Genomic DNA, 19,718 nt, shown 5'->3' on the forward strand with positions numbered 1-19,718 from the left:
CTCTCTTGAACTTGTAAATTCGTACAAATGTGCATAATCAACTACCGCATCCCCGTAAATATCACTCACAATTAAACTTGACAAAATTGACCTGGTTCGTATAACTTGACTCAACACCAAAACTAAGGACCTGAAAATGATTTGATAATAACCGACCCGAAAGTGACCTATAATATAGAATGACTCAACCGACGAGATCTATATTGAATTTTTGCAAACCCAAAACAATCCAGCCTAAATTGACTGAACACGAAACGAACATCCAATTAACCCGTTTTTAAACAAGTGTACAATTTGAAATATATATTCAAGTAATATGGCTTCTAGCCTTCTACGTTGTAGTTAAACCTTAAATCCATATGCCCTAATTCGAGGTGTTCAAATGGCTCAAGTCCATTAACCCAACCAGGCCAATTCCGCCTCAGGACTAGGGCCCTTTATTTACCAAAGAACAATTTATACACGGTATGCTTTTCATCATATTTTATGCAAAGTATTATGTTAGTTATTCCTTAGATAAGTCGTAAATTTTAAGACTCGAAAAGTCTATTTAAGCCCAAAAGTCTGATTTAACTTATAAGGGCCTAGTTTAGGCTCGATAATATGCCCATACATGTGGCTCGACTCAGACCCAACACAGCCACACATATGAGCCACTTTGTTATATTGCCCGGACCAGTTCCGCACTGCCCCGACCCATGATCACCTCTGAGGCTCTGATCCTAACCATTTTCACTCGAACATTTCACTTCGTTTTTTTTTACCATCGGTAGAAACTAGAGAGAGACTTTTTTCTTTATCTAATTTTTAACTGCACTAAAGACGCCACTTGCCAAGTTGCCAGCCATGGAAGACGACCACGATCTCAAAACCCTAATTTCCTTCCAACGTCAAGAATTAATGGCGGCAAAACTCCACGATTCCGACTTGGATATCGCCTTCAACCTCCAAATGCAGGAAGCCATGGCAGCATCTCAAGCTCTCTCTCCTCAACCACCTCCGCCATTACCGTTACTCGCCGAAGAATCACCGTCTTCGTCGGTGCATTTTAGCGACGCAATGCTCCTCGAAATCGAGAAATACGAGCAAGAACAACGCGATTTCGAGCAATCTAAGTTAGAAATGAAGAAAATTAAGCAAAACCTAAGCATTCAATTGCATGATCATAAATTCGCTTCAGAAATTGTTCAATTTCCTGAAAATGATTGGCAAAAATACGGCGATAATTTCGAAAATCCGTATTGTTCTTCGTCTGTATCGTCTTCCTCGAATTCAAGTGATGTAAGTCTAGGAATTGAGTGTTTTAGGGTTTATTTCAAGGGAATTTTGGATTTTGATGGTAGGGAGAAGGTGGCGGCGATTGGTGTTGCGATTTGCGATCCCCGGGATAATTTAATTTTCGAGGTTTCGAAACCGGTAATTGATGTTAATGAGGGAGAATTGAACGGAGAAAGAGTAGAGTTTGAAGGTTTGATTGCTGGACTTGATGCTGCTATGGCGTTAGAGTTGAAGAGAATTGAGTATTTTTGTGATGATTTTCTGTTTTTCCAGGCTGTGAGTTTCTATAACCTTAGTGTTTTGATTTAAGACGTTGTTTGTTTCAGTCAATTGTTTACCTTTGCTTTTTTATCATCAGTATTCTGGTCTCCGTCAATTGTTTACCTTTGTTTTGTTGTGGCAAGAGGGAGTTTTCAGCAAAGCAAATAAATGAATTGTCTTTGTTTGACTAGTATGTTAATTTAGTTCATAATTTGTTTCTTTCAATTGCTTACCTTTGTTTTTTTAACTGTGTCGAGAGTTCCACAAAGTAAACAAATGAATGTGACGGAATTAGGTAAATGCACTTTTTCGTGTTGTTGTTGTTGTTGCTGCTATTGCTATTGCTGTTTCAGGTGTAGTCTTTGTTTGACTAGTTCAAATTGCTTACCTTTGTTTTTTTAACTGTGTCGAGAGTTCCACAAAGTAAACAAATGAATGTGACGGAATTAGGTTAATGCACTTCTTGTTGTTGTTGTTGCTATTGCTGTTTCAGGTGTAGTCTTTGTTTGACTAGTTCAAATTGCTTACCTTTGTTTTTTTAACTGTGTTGAGAGTTCCACAAAGTAAACAAATGAATGTGACGGAATTAGGTTAATGCACTTCTTGTTGTTGTTGTTGCTATTGCTGTTTCAGGTGTAGTCTTTGTTTTACTAGTTCAAATTAGTTGGTAAGTATGTGGTTAGTGGTTTTCGCGAGGTTTGTACATATGTCGATCAGTAAACTCTCCGTGATTGTTTTGTGAACGGAAAGTTTGAAATGGCTCATTAAAGTCTCTGTGCGTACTTTTTTAATCCGACCAATGTGCTTTAGATGCAATTTCAGTTACGTGTTACCTATAACCAATTTTAGACTGCTATAAGTGGGAGCATTTGAGGCACTGGAAATTTAGGATAATGTTACTGTTAACGAACAAGAATCCAGTGTGATTCGAACCGCAGGTGTCACTATCAGCTTTTTAGAATTGAATGCTAATGTCTTTATTTTTGTAATGGCACTGGCAACAGAAGCCGCTTAGTGTTTGCATAGATCCAGCTCTTTGCCTCTTTCATGTATTAATTAATTTACTAACTCAGTAGGAAATGGACTCGGAATAGAAAATCCTGAGTAGCACATTATGTAAATTAAGTTCCGAATCAGATGATTCTATGGAAAGGAATATAGGTTTCGTTTGGTTGGCATGATAGAACACAGGTGATATGGAGTTGGAATTCTTTTCCTAAAACCGTGTTTGGCTGAGTTTGGAATTTGGATATAAAGTTTTAGGCCTCACAAAATGTGAGTAATCTTTATACCGTGTTGGACTTAGTTATTACTTGTAGCTGGTGCATCTTTATGCGCGAAAGTGATAATTAAGCCCCTTAACTTTGTTCAATTGTGAAATTAGGCCCCATAAGTTTCATTTGGAACAATTAAACCCCTTAACTTTCACAAAAAGTGAAATTCAACCCAATTTTTAAAATTTTCACAACAATTTTAATTAAAATATTTTATACTACAATAAAAAATTTTATTAAATACTAAAAATTTACTAATTGCAACTTTACAAAATTCTACATAATTTATTAATCATTGAAGAACACTTTTACATACATATTTAGTAAATTGTTTATAATTTATATAGTATTCATACATATATAATAAATTGTCTATACAACAACAACAACAACAACATCAGAGCCTTATTCCCAAAATGATTTGGGGTCGGCTGACATGAATCATCCTTTCGAACAGTCCATGGGTGAACGCGCGCCTCAAAATGCGAATAAAAAAAGGGGAAGATGAAAAACAAAAAGGAAGAACGAAAATGTAATGGAAAATCAAGGTAAACTTAGGGGTTTTAAAATCGAAATTCCGGATTTCTTTTATAAAAACTTAAAATTTAAATCGAGAGAAAAGATTAAAACGATTTTTAAAAACCGAAATAGAATTAAGGATCCGGAATTAACCAAGTAAAATCTGTAAGAAAGTGGTTGGTAAAAAAGTGCAATAAAGGAGAGAAGAATAAATAATTTAATTTCTTGAAATTAAATAAAAAAACACTAAATATGTCAAAAAACATCAAATACTAAAAATCAACATGTATCATTTCCCTCCATTGTGCCCTCTCCGTCACCATACTCTCCTCAAGCCCCATAACTCTTATATCATGCTCTATCACTCTCAACCATGTCTGTCTCGCTCTTCCTCTACCTCTAGGGACCTTTTTCTGTTCTCCAAGTCTCCGGCCTCCTAACTCAAAGCGTCCATAGGTCTCCTTCTCACATGTCCAAACCATCTTAGCCGGTTTTCCATCATCTTGTCCTCTATTGGCGCCACTTTTACCTTTTCCCTAATCACCTCATTCCTTAACCGATCTTTCCTTGTATGTCCGCACATCCACCTCAACATGGCGCATCTCCGCCACACTCATCTTTTGAATGTGACAATGCTTCACTACCAACACTCGAGTCGTAAAGTAAGGCAGGCCTAATTGCCGTGCGATAAAATTTTCCCTTTAATCTTTGGGGCATATCCTTATCGCATAAAAACCCTGAAGCACTCTTCCATTTCAACCATCCCGCTTTAGTTCTGTGAGTCACATCTCCGTCTAACTCCCCATCTTTTTGAATAATAGATCCTAGATATCTGAAGAAATCCGAACCCTCAACAACATTCCCATCGAAAAATATAATAAATAGTCTATATACTATAAAATTCAAATAATACAATTCTCAATATTTAATACAAATATAAAAGTTTTAAAATCATAAAACAAAATATTTTATATTTGATAAAATTGTATTAAAAGTGATTTTAATATAGGAATTTGGTGAAATTTAGAAAATGGGGTTGAATTTCACTTTTGGTGAAACTTAAGGGGCTTAATTGCTCCAATTGAAACTTATGAGGCCTAATTTCACAATTGAACAAAGTTAAGGGGCTTAATTAACACTTTTGCGCATCTTTATGTGCATGAGATTGGGGGAATTAAACAAGATAGTTTCATTTTAAGCGTGGTCCAACACACTATATTTTTAGCTGATGTGAGGCATGAATTTATTGAACATGGACGTGATTCTTGTAAATTGACCATTCAGCATGTCTAAATTTTGACAGTGCTACAATTCATGCCTATTCTCAGTTGCAAGAGTTTAATTTCTTCTTTCCTCTTAGATTGGCTCTTTTATAATTGCCTGCCAAGCTCACTTTAGCTTCTTTTTACATTTCCGTACGATTGGATTTCTCCTATGAGCGTCCTTGAAAACTCATACTCGAGTTAATGGTTTTCAACTCATAAAACATCGTTTTTATTGCAGGTGAGTGGGTGGCGTCAACCTACTGACCGCAGCATTGCAAACATCATAGACAGGGTGAATCTTCTTCAAAAACAATTCGTTCAGTGTAGTCCAAGCCTTATTGCTCGTAGTGATGTTAAGTTTGCATTTAGGCTGGCAAGATCATCCTTGTCTTCTCAGCTCGTAAAATTAGCTAGTTCTAGCTCCGGAAAAAAGGAGACAGAGACCTGCTCGATATGCTTTGAAGACAGGGTTTCTAAGCTTATGTTTTCAGTTGATCGTTGTAGACACCGTTTCTGCTCTTTTTGCATGGAACAACATCTGGAGACTAAGTTGCTTGATGGTAGCTTACCCAAATGTCCGTCTGAAGGTTGTAAATCTGGTATACCAATTGAAAGATGCCGAAAACTCTTGTCCCCGAAATTGCTGGATATAATGAGCCAACGTGTGAAAGAAGATACCATTCCTGCGGCCGAGAAAGTTTATTGCCCAAACCCTAAGTGCTCTATGCTGATGTCAATAAGCGAGGTTAACGAGTATACTTGGAATACATTTGTAAGATATCAAGAAAATGGCTCAAGCAGATGCATCAAATGCCATGGACTTTTCTGTGCTAGTTGCAAAGTGCCTTGGCATTCGTCCAGGTCATGCCATTCTTTCCAACAATACATCCAGAATAATTCAAACAATTTGGACACAAAACTGAAATCTCTTGCAACAGAAAAAAGTTGGCCCCAGTGTCCTCAGTGCGCAAATGTGATTGAACTTGCTGAAGGTTGCTACCATATCACTTGCAGGTACTCCATTCCTTTCTACGGTTTTGTTGACTGCTTATGTCTAATAGGGCCTTTGGGCTATGTTATTCAAGCAAGTATCCGACACGGGTGCGTGTCTTAAGTGTCAGACTTGGCTATTTTGGAGCAACATAAATTCTTACTTGTGAGCTTGTGATGTCTCACAACCGTTTTAAAAATGTTAAAAAGGAAAGGGGTTTGTAAGACATCAGAAGCTTATGTCTCTCACAAGCAAGAATAGCTTTTTTTATGAAATATCTTCATATTTTGGCTTGAAATGAGGTGTCTAAGCGTCTTTCTCTCATAAGTCATACCCATGTCCGAGGGTCGAGTACTCGAGTGTCAGACACGGGTACGTGTAGGAATAAGTAGAGCCGGGGTAACATAGCCAGTCGGAGTAACGTAGTGGGTGGTAGCATTGATGCCATGGATGTAACGTAATGGGTCGCTGCTAAAACTGTTTACCAAATAGGTTAAATCTTCACTTAGTCTTCAGATCAGAAAATTTACTTGATTTTCTAATGACCTTGGGCTTGACAAATACATCCGAGATTTGCTTATACACATGTTTCGAATAGTTTTCCCCATAAACAATTGTTTGTAAAGGTAAAAGGTTAAACCGTGGTGATATTGCTTTAAGATCGATGTTAGTTTCGAAAAGTGTCTTAGCTGAGCTTAAGCCTAAGGTTTACTGAGGCACTATAGCCAAACGCCTCTGTGTGTCTTGTAGATAAGGCGGAACTAGCTATGCAATTCCTATGCAATTTCCTTATTTTTGGACCTTGTAATTCTTTATTATGCACTTCACTTTGCCATGTTATGATCTTTTAATCCTTTATTACATGTAAGGCCCCGTTCTTTTTGGATTTAAAGTTTTTAAGTTCAGTTCAGATCCTATAAGTTCAGTTCAGATCCTAGAAGTTCAGTTGAGTTCAAATCAGATCAGTTTTAGTCCAAAAGAACACGGCCTTAGTCCTCTTTAAAATCCAGTTTTTTTGCACAAAATTATAATTTGAAATTTCAAATTTGATTGCAAAAGCGGCGCATTTTGTGTCTATGATACTCTTTCTTCTTGATTCGGTATCTAGATACAAATGTATGCAGAGGAAATCGTAATCCAGTAATCCTCACCAACATCTTAAAGTTCAAAGGCTTTTGTTCCTCTGGTTGACATTCTGAATAACATTGAGTTTAAGTTTCGTTATTCTCGAATGCTAATGATACTCTCGTATTCATTGTAGATGTGGTTTTGAGTTTTGCTATATTTGTGGAGCTGCCTGGAAGAACAAGAAACAAACTTGCAAGTGTAGACTCTGGGATGAACCAAATATCATTCGTGGTCGCAATGTCAGGCAACGCTAGACGAGGTGGGGTGTTCAGACCTGAGAGTACAAGGGGTATTCAGTACGGTGATATTCATGTGACGTAAACTTAAATTCCTGTACTTCTCGTCTATGGATGTACATATTTTGTGAGCATTCAAAAAATGTCTTCTTTTGTCCCTTTTTTCTTCGACTCCTTCCTCGGAAGGAAGCTGTCTGCGATGTCACACTCTTAAAATGGATGTGTTTGCAGGTTCGGTTGGGACCGAATAATAGATGTTGACACTATTGGTTGTATGTTTATAAGTTAACTTACCTTTATTGCACGGTTCCTTTTGCTTTTGTATTATGTTTCACCCCGTTTGTTTTTCACTTTTCCTTTTCTATATTTCTGCATTTTGAGGTGTGCGAAGGATATTCATGTCATCCGACCCTAAATCATTTTGGAATTAAGGCCCTGATGTTGTTTGTTGTTGTCAATAGACGTAGCGTATTACTTTACCCCAATAGCACCACAATTAAATGGAAATCCTGGGTGAGAAACAAAAATGCATACAATCGTTTTGCAAAAGATCGAACAAAAATCGGCATCTTCTTAACAGGAGTTCGAGCTCAGATTTTCCGAATCAATCCTCATTTTAATTGGCTGAGGTAGCTCAATTGTTAGTTGAGGAACAAACATCAATCTACATTTGTAGCTTAATTGGTAGTCTACACTCTAGCACAAATGACATTAAGGGACAGTGTCAAGATCCGAGAATGGAATCTGAAATGCCGCTATTATTTCTATCTACAAGTTCAGACGCGAGAATTCCAGAATATAACAGACGCCTAAATGTCGATCTGAGTACAGAGGCAAACAAAATTACTTTACAACATGAGACTTGAAAAATATTGTTCAAATTCTTGATCAATTGTTGGTTTGGGTCTTCCGGGATGAGTCTCTGCATCAAGCAATAGATTAAGAAGATTCAAATTAACATGTTTAGAAAATGAAAATCGTTTCAAAGTAGCATTCAAGTCCTCGTATGTGAAAAGTCGACTCTCAAGGTGTGGATTGAGAGAATTAGAGGGAAAGGGAGGGGATGGAAAGGGAGGGGTTTAATTTCCTTTGTTTGGTTGCAATATATGGAAGGAGGGAAATGGAAGGGGAGGATTTGGAAGGAAAACTTTTTTTGACTCTCATTTCATCAGCATCCTCCATCCACTCTACCATCTCCCTCTTTCTCCCCTTCCATCACCCTCTCATCATTTTTATTATCCAAACAATCATAATTTATTTCCCTCCTCTCCCCTCCCCTCCCCTACTTTTCCTTCACCTCACTCCCCCTCCCCTCCCTTTTCCTCCTAAAATGGTATCCAAACACACCCTCAGGGTGTGTTTGGATAGCAATAATGGAGGGAAAGGGAGGGGAGGGGGGAGGAGAGAAGGGAAAGGGAGAGAAGGGAAGGGGAGGGGGAATGGGGTGTGGGTGTTTGGATACAATTTCCCTCCAAATCTTGCCTATTGTGGAGAGATTTTGATTAGGCTTGGAGGAGGGAAATTGGATCCCTCCAAATCTCTCCCCCTCCATTTCCCTCCACCCTCATTTGTTATCCAAATAAGGGATTTTAAATCCCCTACTCTCCCTCCCTTTCTTTTCCCTTCAAATCACTCAATCCAAACACACCCTTAGGGATTCAGGACGTTTTACGAATTTGACACCCCTAAGTAAATGGGACCAAACGGGTGGTGAAAAGACCGATTTTAGATCAAGATGTATAGGGAAATAAAACAAATTACCTTGTTCACCGCCCCAACTCTCCGATGCAAGAGCAAATAAACTTGGATCCACCCCGCTCGAGGAAAGAAACTCATGGAGCCCCCCTTTAGTTGTTTGTCCACTGTTATCGTGGCAATACTCCGAACTTATACACACCTCCAAATCATCAGCATCAAGCCAACTAGTATCTTGGTTGATACATTTCTCTTCTTCTTTGCCATCCCTTTTATTCCTTGAACTGCCTGCCCAGGAAGTAGAAGCCTCATAATAAGAATCTGAATTTCCGAAACCTGCATTAACGTTGACATCAAGAATTCCTGATTTAGTATCTCCTAGACCGCTACTGCTATCTTGGGTTGAGTCCCCTTGTGTATCCAACATACTGTTAATATCAGGCTCACTATCATCTACCCATGTATGAACATCCTCTGTAACCATGGAGCTCGTGGGCGACAAGTCATATTCGGAATCAGCAACCGTCTCACAACATTTATGCTTTGGTGCAGGGAGTCCCAAGTCTTCAGCAACTCCAGGGAGTAGTTTCCTCTTTTTCAAGTTGACAGCATCGAGATTCATGTTCTTATTTCCAAAAGCCCTGAAATAAACACCCAAGAGTAGATGACAAATTAAGGCCTTGTTTGGATAGGAAAAATGGAGGGAAAGGGAGGGGAGGGGGAAGGAGGGAAGGGAAAGGAAGAGAAGGGGAGGGGAGGGAGAATGGAGGAGGTGATTTTCGCTCCAAATCTTGCCTACGTTGATGGGAAAATAATTTGCCTTGTAGGAGGGATCCATTTCCCCTCCAAATCCCTCTACCATCATTTTGCTAACCAAACAATGGATTTGTCATCCTTCCAATTCCCTCCCCTCCCTTTCCCTCCAAATCCCTCAATCCAAACACACCCAAGCAAACGCTCAAAAATCATACGACACAATTACACAAAATTAGTATCAATATTTTGCATGTAAAACTCTGAGAAATCTATTTGTTTAGTAGAATCGTAAGTAAAACAAAGGCCACATATATATTCGTGGTATTAAATGTTGGTTGCAGCCCTGACCGCGGAATCAGTTGTCATGCCCTGATCAGCTGATCATGGTCATTTTGCACAGTCATCTTGATGATTGTGCCATATATGCAGCCGAAGCTACCTCAACATATAATCATAGTATTCTTAGTCCGTCTCATTATAGACGGCCACTATCCGTCTATAACTCTCTCACAAAATTAAAGTGGGAGGGCAAGTGGGGGTATCCATTTCCCACCCACTTGCACTAATAGAAATAACTATAATAGTTGGGCCTCAACCATCACCTTAAGGTTTTGGTTGAGATGATTCATCTATCATGGTATCAGAGCCAGTGAGACCGAAGGTCACGGGTTCAAATCCTGGCAACCTCAAAACCCCTCAAAAACTCGAAGTGGAAACACAGCACACGGTACGGGGGAGCCGGTGCACAACCAACCACTCTTCAAGCCCAACGGGCATTTGAGTGAGGGAGCGTAATAGAAATAACTATAATAGTTGGTCCTCAACCATCACCTTAAGGTTTTGGTTGAGATGGTTCATCTATCACACTACCCACTTTCATTTGTAAAAGGGACACTATCCGTCTATACTCTATAGCTATAGACGGATAGTGTCCGTCTATAAGGAGAATTTGTGAAAAAATGATTGGGAAGAAGTGAGTAAGCATCATTACATCAATCAGTTGGGATATCAAAAGACATCAAAGCCTGAAATTTTCAGCTGTAAAAGTTCCTAAATACAGGATCATCAGTTGATTAAGCATTTTAATCAAAACATTATACCAAAATGTTGAAAGAACACTACTTTCTACAGCAAAAGATTTCCACTTTAAGCACTTAAATTTCCATTAAATTGCCTACAATAATCTAACCCACAATTGTTTCTAATCATAAAATGAAAGCTCACAGTTGTATTAAACTTAGCAGCACCTCATCAACCAAGCAGAAATCACATAAAATCAGTAGTTATTGTGTAAGACCGACTGTAGTAAATGAACGTTTAACCAATAAAAAGACTGACACTATACTGTAAGACGATCTTATTCTATAGTATTGTGTAAGACCAACTGTAATAAATGAGCATTTAACCAATAAAAGACGGTCTTATTCTATAGTAATTTCTGCATAAACAGGTAAACAACAGTCATCTTCAAATTGAAAAAAATTCAAAAAAAGCAAAAAAAAAAAAAAAAAAAAACAGGAATTAAACAAGAACCCAGATCATCAAACCTGCTAAATATTAATGGGGAATCGTTAGAATTTTGATTAAATTGAATTAAATCAGCCATGTACAAAGTAAGTTGAGCTGTGTTTCTTCGATGTTAAGGAAATTTGATAGAAATGTAAAGTAATTTGTGTTGAAAGGCAGGTTTATTGGAAAATGGAAATGATTAAAGAAATGGGAAGCAAGTTGATGAAGCATGTGAAATTATGATCTTCATTGGACAGTTTTGAGCTGTGGGGTGGGTTCAGAATGGTTATCCATTGTCCCCATCATGTTTCATAAAATATTCCCTATTTTTTAGATATTTTAGATTGTAGAATTTGAATAATACTCCCTCTATTTTTTCGATTTTGATTTGAATATGCTTTAGGGTCAGAGTTAGAGCTGTCTTCGAACCGGGCTCATCTGGTTAGCCCTGAACCGGCTTTGCCGGGTTAGGAGTATGTTTGACCCGGGACAGGCTCGTGGTGGGTGGAGGGCGGAGCGGACTGACGGGCCTGTGTTTTTGACGAGAAAGAGTAACATATATAAGCTGAAAAATATTATCAAAGTTTTGTCTTGAAGATCATGTAAAAGCAGATTGGAAGAAGGTTCGAAAAATGGAGGAACTAAATAAATGTTCTAATATGAATAGAATATATTCACTAAATGATTCAATAAAACTAGATAAATTCTACGGGGTCTTCTTCTGTTTATGTCAAATTTTTGTTCTAACGACGTAAAGAGTGGATGCAAATTACAAAATCTGTGATTATCGAATGACGGTTGAATACATCTAAGTAGTAAGCTCACTCCAAGATGGCAAGATGATTGCTCTCCTATTCCGACTTTCCAAAAAATCTCTGATAGCATAACCGAGTAGGCAACTTGTTGTTTGTCTCTTCAGGGATGAAGTGACAAAAGCTTTTGAGAATTGAAGAGAACGTTACGGCCTTACGGGCTCCCATTACGCCGTCAACGAACCAGCAAAACGACTATCCAATCCCACAATGCCGCCATCAGTCAAAATCTCATTGAAGACGACGATTATCCATCACAAGCTTGTGACGGATACTATTTCCTCTCACAAAATACTCATCTAGAGGTGAGTGGGAAGAACATGAGGGGTGCCCCACCTTGTCCCCTTTCCCTTTTTGTGAGAGGTTTTCAGTTTGTGACGGGATTAGCCCGTCATAAGCAAGACGCTTTGTTATTAAATAAACTCAAACCCTACATAATTCAATTAAAATCCTAATACAACATTAATTAGATCAATCAAAATCAATTAACATGTTAAGATAATCTATTTCAATCAAGTTAGGTTATAAGATTGAAAAAATTTAGATTCGACCTACAGGTAGGGTTAAAATTTGAAAAGATATGGTCTATTATTTGTCATTAAGGCAAGGGCAAGCAAATGGAATATACTGTAAAAGAGTATTAAATCGAGTAAAAATCGTACTACGAAAATACTCCCTCCGTACCACACTAAAGGTAACACTTACTATAAACGGACGTACCACACCAAAGGTAACATTCCTTATTTGGCCCACAACATTACCAAATTATCCTTATAACCATTTGATATTTACACAAAATGCCATTACATACCCCACCTACCAACCCACAATTAAACACCCAATTACATACCCCACCTATTTATTCCCTCTTTACCCTTACTTTTTCCACTTTTTCTTAAATACTCCAATTTTCCCTACGTTACCTTTGGTGTGGTGCGGAGGGAATAAATTATTATCCGGGACGGACTCGACTTGAATCCAATTAGACGTATTGCCGTATTGGCCCCTTTGCCAAGCAACGAATACGCAAACCCAAAATCACAAAATATCATTCATTCCCAATTCCAATCAAAACAAACACCACTCGAAAGAAAGAAAGAAACCGGGCCTCCGTTAGTAAGTGTTACCTTTAGCAAATTATATGAAAATCTATCATTTCTATGTATAAACTCAATATGCTATTGCAGGGGAGTCTAACAACCCGTGCAACCACGGGCGGAGGAACCGGGCCTCCGTTTTTTAACACTGAATTTATAAGCCCTATTAATTAAATTTAATACAAAAATCGAAGTATAGTACCCTTGCACATTCATATTTGGGGTTTCATTTTTTCTCGGTGCACCGGGCCTCCATTTGTTTTAAGACGCCCCTGTGCTATTGCAATATGCTGCTATCAACAGCATATTCAAAAACAATAGATTCCGGCTAATATGCTGTCTGAATATGCTATTAGCCAAACACGTAAAATTAGTAGATTGATTAGTCAAACTACTATTTAAGTCAAAATCTACTAATTTTACCTAATATGCTGTTTACCAAACAGGACCCAAGTAAAAATCGTACTACGAAAATAAACTATTAACCAGGACGGACTCGACTTCAATCCAATTAGACGTATTGCCTTATTGGCCCCTTTGCCAAGCAACGAATACGCAAACCCCAAAATCACAAAATATCAATCATTCCCAATTCCAATCAAAACAAACACCACTCGAAAGAAAGAAACCTAAATCAAGCTCCATCAATGGCGTCCGACCAACAACACCACGAACAACCAAACCCTAACCCTATCCCTGACCCTATGGTGAACACATTCATGGAGATCACATCCTCAACACCTGAAGAAGCTCAATTCTACCTCGAAAGCCATAACTTCGACCTCGACGCCGCCGTTTCAACCTTCTTCGAGTCGAACACCGCCGAAACCGCCGCCATCCCCAACGTTGAAGTCGACGACACTGCTGCCGAAGTTTCGCGATCACCGTCTCCTTCTCCGTCGCGGTCTCGATCGCACTCGCCGCCGGCTGCTGCAGGTAGATCACAGTATAATCTCCGGACGCGCACGACTCGCAGCGGTGTTCGTACTTTGGCTGATCTCAATAATGACGGTTCTGGTAGCGACGGTGATGACGATGGTGATCGTCCTCCTCAGTACTTCACTGGCGGACATAAAAGGTAGCTTAAGTTGAAATTCTTGAATTTATAGTTAATTTTAGTTGTGTTCATGATTTGTTGTTTAGTTTGTTAACCTTATTGATTTGGTGATGAAATGTGCTTTAATTTTAGTTTCTTTATCGATTATGTTTTGATTTGGTTTTGATTTTGATTGTTATTGTTCATGGAGACGTTAATTGCGTTGATTTGACGATGAAATGATAATTAAAGAACACATTGTAGCTTCAATTTTAGTACATTCTTTGTTATTTTTAGAATCTTGTTGATAATTTAACTTAGGTTGATGATTAAGGTGATTGAGTAGTCGGAATGTTGATAGAATGTGACATTGATTACGAGCAATCTTGTTAATTAAAGAAAGAAGGGACTGAATTTATGCGGATGAGTTCATTCTTTGATACGTATTATTCTTCGTGGATCTTGAGTAGCCTGATGAACAATGTAGAGTTTTACAAGTGTGATAAAGTCGAGCAATGCGAAGGCGATGACAAGATAGAGTGTATGAACAATGTAGAGGGTTAATAAGTTAAAATTGAAGAATTTAGTGTGCAAAAGAACGTAATATGCTTTAGTTTATTTGTCGGCTGTTCGTTGATTTGATTTTGATTAGGTTGATGATGAGGTAATAGAAGATTTGGAATGCGTAGATTTTGTGTATTCGGTTCATTTGTTGAAAATTACCAACAATCAAGCTAGTTTTAGAAACAGTTGACTGAATATTTGCAGTACGGTTGATTCTTTGTGGATCTTGAGTTCCCTAATGAACACTGTAGAGTGTTAGCGAGTGTATGCGAATGTCGATAATGTGCTGATAGTCTGATACTCTTGGAAAGTTTTAGTATACTTGCAATGGAGAACAAGAGGTGGGCTTTGATGTAATAAGATAATTGCGGTGAAGATTGATATTAGGAGGCATTCTTGTATTAGTGTGGGATTATGTTTCTAAAATGAAACCAGTCTTGAATTAATTTTGAATCTGACACCGCTTTGGATTTTATTACTTCAATCTCAACAAGCAACTAGAATACTTGTGAAAATAAAAAGTAAACAAAAGTGGCCTCTGAGTAACGGAAGGATAAAGTTAGAATGATTATCGTAGCTGTAAACAATGGGTAAGATACTAGGATATAATGTGATGGCTTTTTTTTATGCAAAATTGTGAGAACTTAAAATTGTATTTATTTATTTGAAGTTTCTAGCTCACTCATCTTTTAGATACGTTCCGGTGAAATGCTAGTTTGCTACTATGGGCTAACAGTTTGACGCATGCAGTGGCATGGTTGTGGAAGATCCTTCAAAGGGCAATAATGTTGATGCAATATTCGAGCATGCTAGACGTGTGGGGGCTATGGAAGGACCAGCTGATGTTTATCAACCACCATCTAGCTCTAGAAGCTTTGCTGGAACAGCCAGATTGCTTTCAGGAGAGACGGTCTCAGCTTCACCACACGAACCGCCTCCTGAAGTAGTTAATCATACCATTACTTTCTGGCGTAACGGGTTTACTGTCAATGATGGCCCTTTGAGGTTGCTTGATGATGAAGCCAATGCTTCATTTTTGGAGGTAATCCCTCAATCGCTCTTCCCATTTAGTCCTATGACACAATCTCCCTTGAAGTAGCCACAATCTCTCTTCTTATTTAGTTGATTGAGACCTTTCGTGAATTGGTTGTTGCTTAAGAGGCCTCTTTTACGCATGTGTTTCATCTTGTTGGGTAAAGTTTGCTCTACTAGGTTTTGCCATTCAAAATAACAAACTTGGTGCCAGTGAGCTAGTAGCTTAACAGAATGTTTGTCACGTTATAATAGCAACAACTAACAAGCAGACCATATACAATAAAAGGGAGATGCAAGTAAATGGGAAGTACTAAATAATACAGTAATTCCGCATTGAAAAAACTCCGACTGATAAATCCAATCCCAAACCTTTCGACTTCTTCAATAGGCTTAACCCCTGCATAAGCTGTTATACTTCCTTGCAATTAAGAGAATAACAATAGCGTGCAGGTTTGTCTTGTATTAAACGCTGTGTACCTTTCATTCTTGATTCCTTGCACCCTCCACGGTCCATATGTTCCCTCTTTTACGCGCAAAGCATTAATCAAAAACATAACTTCCATTTTACGCGTCTTAACTGTGTCTCTACACAGCAATCGAAGGAAAATGGGATATAAGGGTTTTCACTGGATGGATGTTCTCGTAACGAGAGACGGAAAAAGGGTGATAACCTTACGGGCAATGTTAATCTTATCTTGACTCTTCATAAGACCTTACTCTTGACAATCTGACATGGCCTACAGTCTAAAACTTCATTTTAGACTAAAAACCTGAGATTTTTTTTTTCTTAAAATAGCTGAGGTCTGGCACCTTGACGCATGAATGACCAACCATTTTCATGGGTTTTACTTCTAACCAAATCTGAGTAAGATACCTGATTGGTAATATGGTTGTTGTGCAATGAAATTACGAGTGGTGGCAGTGGGTTTCTGGAATGTGATTTGAGTTTATGAACAAAGGCTAATTTTTTTATTCGGCCTGTAGAGTGTAGACCTGCTGGTTACTTTGCTAACCTCTATCAGTTTCACTACCATTTCAACACCATTAAGTCGGTTTATAACCCTAAAGAGACATGTGAATAACCATTTGCTGTTTTTTAGACTTTAGAGCTGGTTTTTGTTATAAGCTACACTGTTTTTGGGGGCATTGTTAACACTTCATTATAGTATGCTGATTATTGCCCAAATACTTGTACAGAGCATAAAAAATTCCGAGTGCCCGAAAGAGTTGGAGCCAAAAGACAGGAGGACTAAAGTCAGTGTGAATCTTACAAGGAGAGATGAAAATTGCCCTGTATGTCCTCCTTTCCGAGTATATATACTTTTAAGACCTTTCTCTATCATCAACATTAGAATTATAAACGTGTTATTTCTTTTTCTTTTTCTTTTATCAGGTGCAGGAACCGCAAAGGCGACAAATTGCATTCCAGGGAGTTGGTAGGACGCTGGGTAGTACCACCTCTGCTCCTGCCGAATCCACTGTGCTGAACACTGCTCCAGCCCCTGTGATGGGTCTTGTCGTGGACGACAAACTACCCTCAACCTCAATTCAGCTAAGATTGGCCGATGGCACCCGCATGGTCTCACGCTTCAACCACCACCATACAATTAGAGACATTCGTGGCTTCATTGACGCATCAAGGCCAACTAGAGGAGGTGCTTATACCTTGCAACTGATGGGATTTCCGCCTAAGCCGTTGACTGAACTTGACCAAACCATTGAGCAAGCCGGCCTTTCTAACTCCGTGGTCATCCAGAAGTACTAAATGGGGTTTTACTCATGTCTCGCCGTTTTTCAGTAGACTGAGCTTATGATTTGAGGAAACTCTGAGTTTAATGTTCATTTCGTAGATTTAAATTGCAAGACATTTGCTACATAAACCTATATACGTATTATGTTGCAGGATGTAAATTTCTTATGCACGGACCGCTATTCAGTTTCTTCGTTGCTGAGCCTAGAAAATCGATTGTTTTGAACCCAAATGTTGCATTGACTGGTTAGATGGTACTCTCTACTAAAAAGCCAATGTTGATCCTAATTTTGCAGTAAGATTGGTTGCATATATACGAATTTAATCAAGCACAGGCTTAACTGCAGTCTGCATAGTCAATTTACTAGTTTAGACCTTGTGCAATAAATAAAAGGTATATAAAATTTTTTATTTTTAAATAAATTACACTATATAATAGTGTCAATAGGCTATTCGTATTTCTCGTCATATGTTCCGTATAATTTTGAGGAAAAAAGTTGAAACTATAATTGATTAAAAGAGAATTTAGTTATGTGATGAAAGTTAATCTAAAGAAAATATTTTTTATACCCTAAAACAAATGATTTTAATTTATCTAATTTTTTTTTTCGCGAAAACAAAATTAGTGAGTGATTTACAATTTTATTTGATAGTCCTTCTCAAATAATAGTATCAACAAAATATTTATACACACAGCAGCTCAGGCTTTAACACATAATTGATTTATGGATAGTCTTATCATAAAACCGTCTCATATACACTTGCGGTAATTTACCTGAACATACCAAATGAATGGTGCAGTAAAGGACCACACTTTTCAAACATCTAAATCTCTGTTCTCCATCCAACTGTTGAATATCGCCACCCAAAGACTAATTAAAAAACTCAATCCATGAATATATTATATACTGATAAAATAAGTAAGAAACGAAAACATGGGATGATTCTAAACTCAACTGGTGTCCTTTGTAAATAACTGCCAGCAAAAGTGTTATTTTCCTGCATGAATGCCACGTATTACATCACATTACTATATATAATCACACATGCATGCTTCCATGCAGAAATCACACAAAAATCATACAAAATTTCATTAATCATACCAAGTTTTATAAAAAATGGCGAAATTGAAAGGAATAGTGTTGGTATTACTAGTCCTATGCTACACAATGCAGTATGTAGCAAGCCAAATTGAGGCGGATGAGCGAGAAGTGATTCCGACAGAGAAAGAAGAGACAGAGGCGAAGGCAGCAGAGTGGCGGAGGCAGGAGAAGACTGCGGAAGAAGAGCGGAGACATCGAGGACGGAAAGAGGAGGAGGAGGAAGAATGGGAGAAGGAAGGGAGAAGAAGGGAGGAAGAAGAAGAAGAGGATGAGAGGGATTTCCCACCGCCTCAGCCTTATGGACCATCAGGAAGAAAAGATATGTTTGTGTTACGCGAGTCGAAGCGCGTGGTGAGTACGGAGGCTGGGGAGATGAGAGTTGTGAAAGGGTTTGGTAAAGGAATGGTTGTGGAAAGAGCATTGCATATTGGGTTTATTAGTATGGAGCCTAAGAGTTTGTTTGTTCCTCAGTATCTTGATTCTTCTTTGATCATCTTTGTTCGTCGAGGTTTGTGTTCTTCTTGCTTTCGATTTTTTAATTTAGTTTGTTTTTATTATGTTTCCACTTTCCACTCCCACAAATTCTCACTTGTGACGGACACATGTCACAATTGAGTGACGAATACCATTTTCTCTCACATGGGTCAGTGAGTGGGGTGCCCCACCTTGTCCCCCCTCCCTTTTTGTGAGAGGTCACAAGCTTGTGACGGGATTAGCCCGTAACAAGCAAGACGCTTTGTTCCACTCCCTATGTAAATACATAAATCATTTGTTTAGTTTTTTGGGTTACCCTTGTATAAGGTGGTTTTACACAGGATAATACGGAGTATAACCTAGGTTACTCAGACTCGTTTAGAAGTATCCGATACGGGTGCGTGTCCATGTGTCAGACTCCGCTATTATTCTGAAAAATATGCATATTTTGGTTTAAAATGAAGTGTCCGGTGTCATACTCATGTCCCATGTCCCATGTCCGAGTGTCGAGTGTCAGACACGGGTACGCGAGGAAATTAGAAGAATCGGAGTAACATAGAATATAACAGTACCACATTAGAGGGTAAATGTAACAAAGTTCACGGGTGTGAAACAAGTGGCCAGCTTCAATTTATGACTCTTGTGAAGGAAAAAGTCACACTTGTGAAAAGTCAAACAATAGAGTCCTTATTAACACCAAAAAAACATTAGAGGGTGAATGTAGTTTTTAAAAGAGTCAATTTTACCATAAACTCGTGTAAAATCGCCTTACACAATTATTTGTGTATTTTTTGTATTCTTTGTTGGGATATTTTATTGAAAGGTATACAAATGATTGAGATCTAGGAAGTACAATAGTTATTTATTTGAGTATTTGGTGGTCTTACTCATTTTTTTTTGGCATGCTTCATGCGCGATTACTTGATCTTTTAGGT

At 38.3% G+C, this 19,718-nt stretch overlaps 3 protein-coding genes and 1 long non-coding RNA gene across 4 annotated transcripts; 2 read left to right on the forward strand and 2 right to left on the reverse strand.

Annotated features, from left to right (window-relative positions):
* The first annotated feature begins 738 nt into the window (after positions 1-738).
* Positions 739-7,283, forward strand: LOC141611050 (E3 ubiquitin-protein ligase RSL1-like). The gene is made up of 3 exons (XM_074429459.1): positions 739-1,554; positions 4,836-5,611; positions 6,850-7,283. The coding sequence occupies exons 1-3, from the start codon at positions 847-849 to the stop codon at positions 6,968-6,970; spliced, it is 1,605 nt and encodes a 534-aa protein (XP_074285560.1). The 5' UTR covers positions 739-846; the 3' UTR covers positions 6,971-7,283.
* Positions 7,284-7,506: 223 nt separating this feature from the next.
* LOC141611052 (uncharacterized) lies at positions 7,507-11,283 on the reverse strand. Its single transcript, XM_074429462.1, has 3 exons — positions 10,951-11,283; positions 8,714-9,288; positions 7,507-7,874 (listed from the first exon to the last, which is right to left on the reverse strand). Exons 1-3 carry the CDS (start codon positions 11,007-11,009, stop codon positions 7,801-7,803), a joined length of 708 nt encoding a protein of 235 aa, XP_074285563.1. The 5' UTR covers positions 11,010-11,283; the 3' UTR covers positions 7,507-7,800.
* Positions 11,284-13,341: 2,058 nt separating this feature from the next.
* On the forward strand, positions 13,342-17,418 carry LOC141611053 (plant UBX domain-containing protein 4-like). Its single transcript, XM_074429463.1, has 4 exons — positions 13,342-13,899; positions 15,172-15,463; positions 16,654-16,749; positions 16,850-17,418. Exons 1-4 carry the CDS (start codon positions 13,469-13,471, stop codon positions 17,219-17,221), a joined length of 1,191 nt encoding a protein of 396 aa, XP_074285564.1. The 5' UTR covers positions 13,342-13,468; the 3' UTR covers positions 17,222-17,418.
* Positions 17,419-17,941: 523 nt separating this feature from the next.
* Positions 17,942-18,794, reverse strand: LOC141612709 (uncharacterized). Its single transcript, XR_012529160.1, has 2 exons — positions 18,310-18,794; positions 17,942-18,205 (listed from the first exon to the last, which is right to left on the reverse strand). It is a non-coding gene; the product is annotated as an uncharacterized LOC141612709 (long non-coding RNA).
* Between the last annotated feature and the right edge of the window lie 924 nt (positions 18,795-19,718).

The sequence above is a fragment of the Silene latifolia genome, chromosome 11 (assembly GCF_048544455.1).
Source record: "Silene latifolia isolate original U9 population chromosome 11, ASM4854445v1, whole genome shotgun sequence".
In the NCBI taxonomy this organism is placed as follows: Eukaryota; Viridiplantae; Streptophyta; class Magnoliopsida; order Caryophyllales; family Caryophyllaceae; genus Silene; species Silene latifolia.